Raw genomic sequence first — 13,495 nt, forward strand, 5'->3', positions numbered from 1 at the left:
TATATATATATATATATATATATATATATATATATATGTAGTAACTTTAACATACTTTGCGGCACTCTATTTATTAACTTTAACCGATGAATTAAATTATTTGATTGATTTAACTTATGGCTCTACTTTTTTTTTTGTGTGAAAATTCTTAGTAAATATTTTAATATAATAAAATAAATACAATAAAATTAATTTTAAAATAGTTTTTGAAATTAATTAATATTTTTTACAATAACCCCTAAACCCAAAATTAATTAATTAATTAAATCATTTGAATTAATTTATTGTTTGATTATTTATGTTTATTTTTAAAAAAATATTGACAAATTAATTTTATTTTAAAATATTTTTAGTAATAAAAAATAATATAGAATAATAATAAATAATAATTATTATTATTTGTGAAATAATAAATTATTTATTTTTTAAACAAATTATTGTTCTTCAATAAATATTTTTCAGAAAAATAATTTTTATTCAAGTAATTGTTTTATTCAAAATTTGCTTCAGGATTTGCTTGTAGGGTTTATTTACTAAAATAGGCGTGTCATATTTGATCCCTCCTTGTTTTTTTTTCCCTAATGTAATTCATATTCAAATTTCACACATTTTGCTTATCTTGATAGGTGGGGGATTGGAATGATATCTACATGATTTTAATTATATTCAAATTTTATTGTCATTATTATAATTTTAAAAGATAAAAAATATTATCTTTTAAAGAAACTAATAAAGACATAATTAATTTACTATTTTTTTTCCTTATCATGAGTATCATTCAGGAAACTAAACCAAAGACGAGTATCTTTCAGGATTAAACCAAAGAGTAAATTACTTGTGGTACTATAATTTTTATTGATATGAAAGGTTTTCACTTACGATAAAGATTGAACACAAAATTTACAAATTTTTTAAGTAAGTAGATGGTCTCCACAACAATGATGATGAAATTTGCATATAATTGCATCCGAAAAGAAAGGAAAAGAAAGAAAGAAAGAAAGAATGCCATAATTCACATTCTCGATCTTCTATGTTTACTTTTTTTTTTTTTTTTGCATTGTTTGAACGGTGATCGATGTTCACATTCCACTTCTACATCCTAAAATGAAAATAAGGTTTTTTCACTCATGTTGTAAATTACAATCTCATATCATTATTACATTCATTTAACAAAAATACAATATAATCAAAAAAGAGGAAGAAAGATCCCCTTGGATCGTTCATCCAAAGGAAATTCAAGGTAGTCTAGTCCTACCATTTTGTGGATTTAAGGAATCTTGTAGACCACTGTCCAACAATAATATATATCCACGATCGGCTTCAGACAATGGCCTCTCATATGCTAACCATGTTGGAAAATAATGAAAAGTAAGTGTTTTAAAAAAGAGTTAATCACCTATATAAAGTTTTTTTTACATTGACAACCAATTATATCTGTTAATTATGTCATGTTACTGTGTTTAACAGTGACATGACACAATTAAAAAATATAATTAATTGTCAGTGTAAAAAAAATTTATATTGACAGTGTATAAGTAATTAACTCTTTAAAAATTAGGCTAAATACCTATTTTAGTCCCTTATAATCTTTTTTTGTTTCAATGTAGTCCCTCATAAATTTTTTGTCTCAATTTGGTCTCAAACTAATTAATTGGTTTCAATTTAGTCCCTAATAAATTAATTGGTTTCAATGTGGGACTTCCGTCTAAATTTCTTTAACGGAGTTAACTGTTGCATAGGTGGATGCCACGTGGATGTATAGGTGGATGCCACGTAGATGCCACATGGATCCCAATTTTTTGAAAACACCTAGAACCAGAACGGCCCGTTCTGAAACCAGAACGGCCCGTTCTGAAACCAGAACGGGCCGTTCTGGTTGCACTTTTGGTATGTTAATTTTGCATCCAGACTGCTAAACATAAACGATCAATGATTATAGTTCACGGTTGTGGAACGGGCCGTTTTGGTAATATTGTCAATGAAAATTGATAACTTCAATTGCTAAAGAGTTAGGCTATACAATGTATTATTAAGGTCAATGCAATGTATCACTAAAGGATGAACCACTTACTACCAAATTGACACTATACAGTAAAGGATGAAATGACACTATACAGTAAATGATGACATGACATTATTAATTATATTTTAATTACGTTGTTATATCTAATATAATAAATATATTAATATTTTATTTTATATTTTATTTTATTGTTTAATTGTTTTTTATTTTGTGGTAAAATTATTTTCATTTTTAATGAAGAAAAAATTTACTTACTTCAATAGTAAGTCTTGATAGATTTATTCTATTTAATAATTAATGTTCTATATCAAATTTTTAAGAATTTAATTGTTAAATTAAATTTTTTTTCATGTATAGATCAAATTTATAAAAAATTTTAAAAAATTAAAAATCATATAATACTTCGTTAAATTAAATCAAATTAACATATAAAATATTTTTATTTTAAATGAATGTAAAAATTTAAAGGACACTAAAAGAAAATAAATTAATAATTTTATTATGTTTATCCTATTAATTTTTATCAATTTATTCCTCTAATTTTAAATAAGTTACAAAAAATTATAAAGTGACACTTAAATATTTCTTCAGATAGAAAGAGAAAAAGAAAAAGTTATTACTCTATTTATAAGGCAATTGTATTTTATAAAAATAAGTAATTTTAAAATTTTTACCATAAAAAATATTTTTCAAAATTATTACATTTTTTAATAAAATTAATAAATAATATTCTATTCTCAGTTTTGGAACGGACCGTTCTGATTTCAGAACGGCCCGTTTTGAAACCAGAACGGCCCGTTCTGGTTTCAGAATGGCCCGTTCTGGTGTACTCTTGGTGTGTAAATTTTGCATTTGGAACTGCCCGTTTCCGATGCAAAATTAACACACCAAAGCGCATCCAGAACGGCCCGTTCTGGTTTCAGAACGGCCTGTTCTGGTTTCAGAACGGCCCGTTCTGGTTCCAGGTGTTTTCAAAAAAAATTTCATCCACGTGGCATCCACCTATGTATCTAGGTGACATCCACGTGGCCAATAGTTAACTCTGTTAAAAAAATTTGGACGGAAGTCTCACATTGAAACCAATTAATTTATTAAGGACTAAATTGAAACCAATTAATTAGTTTGAGACCAAATTGAGACAAAAAATTAATGAGAGACTACATTGAAACAAAAAAAGATTATAAGGGACCAAAATATGTATTTGGCCTAAAAATTACTAATGTTTTCAAAAGTGAAAAGTCAAAAGATTAAAAATAATTTAAAATAAAATTTATAAATAAAAACCTTCAATTATAATTAATGAATTAAAATAAAAATATCTAATTAAAAATTGCTAGAAGAAAAAAAATTTAAGTAATTGTTTTATCTAAAATTTCACTTTATCATATTTTATTAGTTTATGTCAAATACAAGTCATATATTACAATAATTAATGTTATTTAATTTGTTAATTGTATACAAAATTTTTTTTATCTTCTTCTTAGCGTATGTTAATCTTATCCCATTCTACTATATATCATATTCTATCTTGATTATAAGCAACGTAGCAGGGGTCAGAACCACTCAGTCTAGCCACGTGTTTGCAGAAAGAAAAACAAAGATCTGACGACATATGTATACATTAAAAATATTATGTTTATATAAAGAGAGATTTGATTGAAGCTTAAATTTTCTAATGATTGATTGTGATTGCTATATATTCTATTAAATCTACAATTTTTGACGTGTCAATTCGTGATTTGAACTTCATATCAATGTACATCGTACCAACTTTATGCCCTCGACAGGGTGAGACAAGCATGACCGAAATAAAATAACATAACGAATAGGAAATATATATATAAAAAAAATCTTAAAAATCATACATAAGACAGTGTATAATGGGGCACAAATAATTCTAATATTGGAATAAAGTCTGCTATATAATTAACACATCCTAAAAATTTTTGAAGTTGAATTTTGTCTTTTAATTCATTTGAAAATTTGTCTGCAAATTCTATTGACCTTTGAATGGGAGTAGTAGTTCCTTGATAAATTTTATATCCTAAGAATCTAATTTTTGTTTGGAATGTTTTAATTTTCTTGGCATAGAATACTAATCCATTTTCTTTAACTAAATTAATAAATGCATGCAAGTGCTCTATATGTTGGTTTATGGAGTTTGAGAATATTAATACATCGTCAAGATATACTAATAATGCAAATTTCATACGAGGATAAAAAATATCATTCATAATATTTTGATATTCAAAAGGGGCATTTTTTAATCCGAATGGCATAACGTTCCATTCATAATGACCAAAGGGAACATTGAAAGCGGTTTTATATTTGTCTTCCTCTTTCACCCCAATTTTATCCTGATTTCATATCAAATTTAGAAAATATGGATGCATGGTTTAATCTTTTAATAAGATCTTGTTTGTTAGGTAAAGGATATCTAATCCATTTTAATACTTTGTTTAATGGTTTATAGTTTATAACTAATCTCGGTGCTCCTCTTTCATGTTCAGCAGCATTCATAACATAAAAGGCTGAACAACTCCAAGGAGATTTAGAATTTCTTAATTCAAGTAGCTGTTAAACCTAATTATAGATTAGGTATAAACAGTCCAATATTATTATTACTTCGAGACATTAGGATGAAACAATTTCAAGATTCTATTATTGCAATACTAGAAAGTAACCTGCATGATGGCCCTGCCTTCTTTAATTGTTATCCAAAATTTTCAATGAATATTAAAAATGAAAAAACAAGTAAATCATTAAAATTATATGTAAAAATTCCCAATGAAATTCTAGATGAAGAATCTGGTCCAACACAAGTTATTGTTAGATTATATTACAAAATTACTAAAATCGATTATAATTACAAAGCCCTTAGGTCTTCACCTAAAAACGAAACTGTATTGGTAGAAACAAATCTTAAAAAATCTTCAATACAAGTAACTAGGTGTCTTAAACACGCTGAAGTTATCTCAAAAATTCCAGAAGATTGGATTTTAAAAGATATTATAGACGAACATTTTTTTTAATATAGATATTATTTGTGCCCCATTATAAACTATATTGGTATTAGAGCCTATAAGGTTCTAAGCCTATAAATATAATTTGATCATAACTAGGAGGCTCTGCCACCTTTACTTGATCTAAATTATATTTATGATTATCTTCTTACCCAATGGTCATATTGTTCTATCGTTTTTTCAAGATTTAATAGATCCCCTTCGTTGTGTTTCAGAATCTCATATTCATATCCAAATATTTGCACATCAAATTTCTTATTCAATTCCTGTTATCAATACTGTTTATACTTTGTGATTCTCTATATTGTTTATCTTGTTTCTGTTGCTAAAACACAAAACTGTTAGTAGTTTTCAAGAGTTTGTTCATTTTTGATCTTCTTTGGGGCGAAGTAGAAGCCATACCTTCTTGTGTTGGTGGTCCCGGTACTAAGTCCTAGGGGATTAGGTAGTGAAACCGTTGGTCAGCCATGGAAAGAAAAAAAGCCTTTACCACCTTTAAAGAACCCTCAAAAATCTTTGAAAATATTAGCAGTCTAGGATCCAAGAACAGAATTAAGCAAATAATTATGAGAACACCCAGTATAGATAGTGAAGCCTCATCATCAAACCAATTAGATCAAGAACTCAAAATAGCAGAAATAGAAAATTCATTACACGACTGGTCAATACCTATAGTTAAGAAGTGTGAAGTTTATAAGAAACATAGCATATGGTCAACAAATCAAGATGAAATCCATACTTTAGAATATAGTTACCCAGGAACAAAAACCAACAAAATTGTTAATTTAATTGAACAAACCTTATTAGACGAACACATTAAAAAGGGATATAATTTTATGCATTTAGGATTAATTCAAGTAGCTGTTAAACCTAATTATAGATTAGGTATAAACAGTCCAATATTATTATTACTTCGAGACATTAGGATGAAACAATTTCAAGATTCTATTATTGCAATACTAGAAAGTAACCTGCATGATGGCCTTGCCTTCTTTAATTGTTATCCAAATTTTTCAATGAATATTAAAAATTAAAAAACAAGTAAATCATTAAAATTATATGTAAAAATTCCGATGAAATTCTAGATGAAGAATTTGGTCCAATACAAGTTATTGTTAGATTATATTACAAAATTACTAAAATCGATTATAATTACAAAGCCCTTAGGTCTTCACCTAAAAATGAAACTATATTAGTAGAAGCAAATTTTAAAAAATCTTCAATACAAGTACCTAGGCGTCTTAAACACGCTGAAGTTATCTCAAAAATTCCAGAAAATTGGATTTTAGAAGATATTATAGACGAACCCAAAATCTACAACACCCAAGTCCGAGAAATTATTCAAGATGGTACATATATTAGATTAAGATTGAATAGATCAAGATCTTTTAAAAATAATTTACCACAAATGATTTATAAAGGAACAAATTCTAGACATTCAGTAGATGGATCTACTATTAATATAAACTTAACAAAATTAGATATTAACTCAAAAATAGCTAGACCCGTTTATGAAAATAACTCAAACATAGAAATAGAACCTTTTAACATTGATAAAAAATGGATTAATGAAGATTTTAATGCTGATTATAACAAACCTTTAAGAGAATGGTATTTTTCTAATTTTACAACAGAAGAAGTTATTAATTTTAGAACTCTTTATTATTCATTTATGGAAGGAAATGAAATTAACATTTACTTCTTTGACTGGTTTGAACAATATAATAGAGAAAACAACATTATTAAAACCCTTAATCCATTAACAAAAACTACAAAAACTTGGAAAACGTTAGACAACAAGATTCATACTTCTAAATATCCCCCAACATCAACAGTTAAGATAGCCATAGAAGATGTAGAAATAGAAGCCTGTCCTTTCAAGACTATAAATGAAAAAGAACCTGATATTAATAAAAGAGATATTAAAAAATTACATTCTCAATTAAACTTTTCCAATATTATGCTAGAAACTATGTCAAAACAATTAACTCGCATAGAAGATAAAGATGAACCTTCTAGTAGTATGATTACTAGCATACCAAAACCATTAGTTAAACCAATATATCAACTTAATACTAATTTAGATACAATAAATTTAGGAAATGAAAGCGATACAAAAATAGAAGAGATTAAAGAATTATTATCCAAATTAACATTAGGAAAACTGTCTATTAATACCATAGATGATCTTTCCCTCAATAAGATAAAAACCACTTATCCCAAAACAAGAACCTATTATCCAAGACCTTCTCCTGCTGATGTTCTTTATGAAGAAAAAGGAGAATTAGTTTAGAATAGTTATTCAGGAAGTGATATTTGTGAATGGAACATAGATGGTATGAGTGAACAAAATATATTAGATTTTATTTGTCAAATGTCAATGGCAGCTAGTGCCTATAAAAGAAGAGGAAATTCTGATAAAGCCACAACCATGACTTTAGTACAAGGTTTCACTAGTCAGCTTAAAGGATGGTGGGATAATTTCTGGAGTCCCGCTGACAGAGAAGCCATATTAAATGCAATCAAACAAGAAACTAGAGAAGAGGATGCAGTTGCAACTCTTATCTATACAATAATTCAACACTTTGTAGGAGACCCCAATATCTTTAAAGAAAGAGAAGCTAGTCAATTAGCTAATTTTTACTGTCCAACAATGTCTGATTATAGATGGTATAAGGATGTTTTTATGGCAAAAATTACTTTAAGGGAAGATGGATTTCAGGGATTCTGGAAGGAAAGATTCCTTGCAGGATTACCTAAATTATTTTCTGAAAAAGTAAAAATGAGACTTGAAAGTCATTTCGGAAATCCTATACCATATAATAGTCTTACATATGGACAAATCCATAGCATTATTGTCGAAATCGGAATTCAAGTTTGTAATGATTTCAAACTCCAAAATAAGCTTAGGAAAGAAGTAACTACCAATAGAAAAGAAATAGGAAATTTCTGTGAACAATATGGAGTAGAACCTATTAGAGCACCTAGTGCAATCAAAAGAAAAACTCAAAAAAGACAAACATATGACCAAAAATCCTATAAAAAACAACCCTACAAAAATATAAAAAGCCTTATAAAAAACTTATAAAACAAACAAAACTTATTCAGAAAAGCCCAATACTGTTGCAAAACCCAATAGAAAAACATCTCAAAAGAAAAATATTACTTGTTGGAAATGTGGCCGCACTGGTCATTTTGCCAACAAATGTAAAATACAAAATAAAATTAATGAACTAGAAATAGATGAATCATTAAAGAAAACTCTTATAACTATAATGATTAATTCTGAATCAGAAGAAAGTGAGTTCACATCTGATGAAGAAAACAATATTGAAATTATTTATCAACTAGAAGAAGAAAGTTCTAATTTTAGTCAAGAAGATGAATGTTGTCTAGGTCCAAAACTCTGTACCTGTACAGATTGCAAAACTATTAATATGTTAACTTCTGAACAAACCCACACTCTTATTGATCTTATATCACAGTTAGAAAATGGTCCTATAAGAACAAAATTTATACAAAAGTTAGAAGAATTATTAAAAAAGGATGAAAAAGAGCAGGAAGAAAATAAAGAAATAAATTTAAAAGAAATATATGCTAGATTCAGACAACCTTCACCCATTACTGTTAAAGATTTACAAGAGGAAGTAAAAACATTAAAAAATGAAATATCAAATTTAAAACAAAATAATATTTCAATAGAATATAAATTTTTAGAATTAGAAGGGATAGAAAAACTAAGAAACCAACAATTAGTTAATAATAATCAAACCTCTACATCTAATACTCCGCCAATAGATACTAATTATTTAAATTTTATCACTACTCATAAGTGGCACTGTACTATTAAATTACTTGTTAAAAATGATGAATTTAACCTTATAACTTTAATTGATTCTGGAGCTGATATTAATTGTTTACAAGAAGGAATTATTCCCTCAAAATATTATGAGAAAACCTCAGAAAAGGTTTTGAGTGCTAATAACTCTCATATGAAAATTAATTATAAACTTTCATCAGCAAAAATTTGTAAAAATAAAATATGTTATGAAACCTCATTTGTTTTAGTAAAGAATATGAATATTCCTTGCATATTAGGAACACCCTTCTTATCACTATTATATCCTTTTCCCGTAACTGAAAAAGGATTAGAAGCAAAAATTTTAGATAATAATTTATGTTTTGAATTTATATATCCTCCAAGATCAAGAGAATTAAATCTTCTAAAAGAAAATTCCACTAGTATTATTGATAATAATAAGAAACATATTAATTTTCTTTCTAAAGAAATTCAATATAAAAGAATTGAAGAACAATTACAAAATAAAAATCTACAAGAAACTATAAATATTATTAATGATAAAATTGAAAAAGAAATATGTGAATTAAATCCAACAGCTTTTTGGCATCGCAAAAAATATGAAGTTTCATTACTTTATATAGATAACTTTGATGAAAAAACTATCAATACAAAAGCAAGACCAATACAAATGAATACTCAATATTTAGAATATTGTAAAAAAGAAATTCAAGAATATCTAGATAAAGGATTAATAAGAAATTCTAAATCTCCTTGGAGTTGTTCAGCCTTTTATGTTATGAATGCTGCTGAGCATGAAAGAGGAGCACCAAGATTAGTTATAAACTATAAACCATTAAACAAAGTATTAAAATGAATTAGATATCCTTTACCTAACAAACAAGATCTTATTAAAAGATTAAACCATGCATCCATATTTTCTAAATTTGATATGAAATCAGGATATTATCAAATTGGGGTGAAAGGAGAAGACAAATATAAAACCGCTTTCAATGTTCCCTTTGGTCATTATGAATGGAACGTTATGCCATTCGGATTAAAAAATGCCCCTTCTGAATATCAAAATATTATGAATGATATTTTTTATCCTCATATGAAATTTGCATTAGTATATCTTGACGATGTATATATTAATATTCTCAAACTCCATAAACCAACATATAGAGCACTTGCATACATTTATTAATTTAGTTAAAGAAAATGGATTAGTAGTCTCTGCTAAGAAAATTAAAACATTCCAAACAAAAATTAGATTCTTAGGATATGAAATTTATCAAGGAACTATTACTCCCATTCAAAGGTCAATAGAATTTGCAGACAAATTTCCAAATGAATTAAAAGACAAAACTCAACTTCAAAGATTTTTAGGATGTGTTAATTATATAGCAGACTTTATTCCAAATATTAGAATTATTTGTGCCCCATTATACACTTGCCTTAGAAAGAATCCAAAACCTTGGGATAATGACATGACAGAAGTAGTCAAAAGAATAAAGCAAATAGTCAAAAGATTACCCTGTTTAGGAATCCCTGACCAAGAAGCCTATCTTATTGTTGAGACCGATGCGTCAGACTTAGGATATGGGGGGATACTCAAACAAAAAATCTTATCATCAAAAGAAAAAATTGTCAGGTATCATTCAGGTATTTGGCATCCAGCTCAGCAAAAATATTCCACTATCAAAAAAGAAATTTTATCTATAGTTTTATGTCATCAAAAATTTCAAGATGATTTATTTTCAAAAATATTTTTAATTAGAACTGATTGCAAAGCGGCCCCATCTGTTTTACAAAAGGATGTTAAAAACTTAGTTTCAAAACATATTTTTGCAAGATGGCAAGCATTATTATCTTGTTTCGATTTTGAGATTGAGCATATCAAAGGAGAAACAAACACATTACCAAATTATTTAACGAGAGAATTTTTACAGGAAAATGAGAAAAAGCATTAAAAGCTCAAAAGATCAATATGGATCTCCTATGAGATCTAGTTCAGACAAGACTATTATCAAAGCTGGTCAAACCAGTGCTTCAAGACAATTATTGGCCTCGCCGACAAATACAAGAAAGTTACCTAGTTCTATCAAGACAGAAATCCCTATATCACCAAATAAAAAATTCCCTTAACCCATCATATGTAGAAGCCATTAAATCTCCCTTACTCAACAAATTTAACCCTCTTATATCTCTATGATCAAGTCCAGAACCACAAAACGTTCCTTCACCCTAAAAAATATCAAGAATTACCCCTCCAGTAGATACCCTTACTGGATCTCAATCCTACTATGAAGATTATGTTAAAAAAGATATTATTATAGTTGAACCTGAATGGAGAGATTTAGCTCCATCAGCCTTAGCCACAAAACTTTTCACTGAACAACATCATTATCCTCCATACTACCACAAAAGATTATTTTATGAATTATACCGACTCAATAGAACTAACCCATACCTATATATATATATATATATATATATATATATATATATATATATATATATATATATATTTTAAGGTATTGACATTTTGAGAGAAATAGAAAGAGATAAAAAGATAAACCATTGATACCATTAGTGATGTGATATGACAAGAAAAAAAGTGTCAAATGTTTTAAAATTATTGGTGTTTAAAAGTCATCACTCGACATGATATTAATTAGGTAGAGTCCATAAAAGGTACTTAAAAATGTATAAGGAAGCCATGTAGTAACCGAAAAATCTATAAATTGAAGCACTTGGATATGCTCTCTCCACCCAATTCTAACCCTTGTAAACCTTGATTATCAATCATGAGTGGTTTTGTACTTCATTTCTTAGTCCTATGTTCACTTTCCAATTCCATTGCATCCATGGCCTTAGCCACCAAAACTCTAAGTGGCTTCACCATTGATCTCATTCACCGTGACTCATCATTGTCACCCTACTACAAGCCTTCACTCACTCCATCACAACGCATCAGCAATGCTGCTTTACGCTCCATTGCTCGATCCAAACGTCTTCAAAACAATGACGGATCACCCAAAACTATCACGATTCCAGATCAAGCCATCACTGAATACCTCATGAGGTTTTACATTGGAACCCCTCCTGTGGAAAGGTTCGCCATTGCGGACACGGGGAGTGATCTTATTTGGGTGCAATGTTCCCCTTGTGTGAAGTGTGTACCCCAAAACACCCCTTTGTATGACCCAACAAAATCTTCATCATTCAAGGGAGTGAAATGTGACTCACAACCTTGCACGTTACTCCCCCCAAACCAACGTTTTTGTGGAAACTTAAGTCAATGCATTTACACGTATGTATATGGTGACCATTCAATGATCCAAGGACTAATGGGTGTTGAAACCATTAGCTTTGGCTCCAAGGGAAATGGTGCTATTAAATTTCCAAAGCTTACTTTTGGATGCACACTTTTCAACAATGATACCGAGGATGAGAGCAAGAAAAACACAGGACTAGTGGGTCTTGGAGTAGGGCCATTGTCACTAATTTCACAACTAGGCAACCAAATCGGTCGCAAATTCTCCTATTGTTTTGTTCCTTTCGAATCAAACTCCACTAGCAAAATGAAATTCGGGGACGAAGCAATCGTAAAAGGAAAAGGGGTTGTGTCCACTCCCCTCATAGTCAAATCAATTGGACCAAGCTATTACTACCTCAATCTTGAAGGCATAAGCATTGGAAGCAAGAAGGTGAAGACAATTATCAATCAAAATGATTTTGGCAACATACTCATCGATTCCGGGACCTCTTTCACGCTTCTCAAGCAAAGTTTTTACAATAAATTTGTGACTTTGGTTAAGGAAGTGTATGGTGTCGAGGGAGAGAAAAATCCTCCAGCCCCATTTGACTTTTGTTTCAAAAATAAGGGTAGTAGGAAAAGTTTCCCAGAAATTGTGTTTCTTTTCACGGAAGCTAGGGTTCGTGTGAATGCTTCAAACTTGTTTTCGGCCATGGACAAGTACTTGCTTTGCATGTGGGTGGTACCCGTCTCTGAAGATGATGATCCCATATTTGGAAATCATGCGCAAGTTGATTTTCAAGTGGAGTATGATCTTCAAGGGGGAAAGGTTTCCTTTGCTCCTACTGATTGTGCCAAAGATTAGCTTGATTAATCTTTGCGTTTGATTAATAAGGACTTCACTTGTGTTTGTACCGAGGAAAGAAAAAAGTTAATTTTATGTTTTGTAAGTCTCGGATTTGACCACAATAGTGAATAAATGAAAATGAACCTAGGCACTAGCTAGGGTTCTTTATGAATACATACACATGTATTCTTGCCATTTTTGTTTAAAATTTTTCTATAAAAGCATTTTTTTTAAAATAAAATAAACATTTTTTTTTACCTTTGAATGTATTTATCTAAACTTCTTTTTTTTGAAGTCATTTTTTTTAAGAAGCAATTCTTATCTGCTTCTGAAAGAATTATTTTTAAAAAAAATACTTATTTAGAAATACTTTTTAAATTAAAAAAAATATATGTTTAATTTTCATGAAGATATTTTAGAAGTCATTTTAATATTATTTTCAACTAGAGGATTTATGGAAAATAAAGTTTCATATAATGTTTGGATAAATTTTTAAAAATAGTTTGTTGATAACTTTTTAACTTCAACTTACGTTGAAGTT

The 13,495-nt window shown here is 28.6% G+C and overlaps 1 protein-coding gene across 1 annotated transcript; it reads left to right on the forward strand.

Annotated features, from left to right (window-relative positions):
- Positions 1-11,601: 11,601 nt before the first annotated feature.
- On the forward strand, positions 11,602-13,128 carry LOC109809121 (aspartic proteinase CDR1). The gene has a single exon (XM_020372351.3). It carries the CDS (start codon positions 11,656-11,658, stop codon positions 12,970-12,972), a length of 1,317 nt encoding a protein of 438 aa, XP_020227940.1. The 5' UTR covers positions 11,602-11,655; the 3' UTR covers positions 12,973-13,128.
- The last annotated feature ends 367 nt before the right edge of the window (positions 13,129-13,495 follow it).

The sequence above is a fragment of the Cajanus cajan genome, chromosome 10, assembly GCF_000230855.2.
Source record: "Cajanus cajan strain Asha chromosome 10, NIPB_CcT2T_4, whole genome shotgun sequence".
In the NCBI taxonomy this organism is placed as follows: Eukaryota; Viridiplantae; Streptophyta; class Magnoliopsida; order Fabales; family Fabaceae; genus Cajanus; species Cajanus cajan.

Excerpts from the sequence above, each read along its gene's own strand:
- LOC109809121 (XM_020372351.3), top strand. The coding sequence starts at position 11,656 with ATGAGTGGTTTTGTACTTCATTTCTTAGTCCTATGTTCACTTTCCAAT.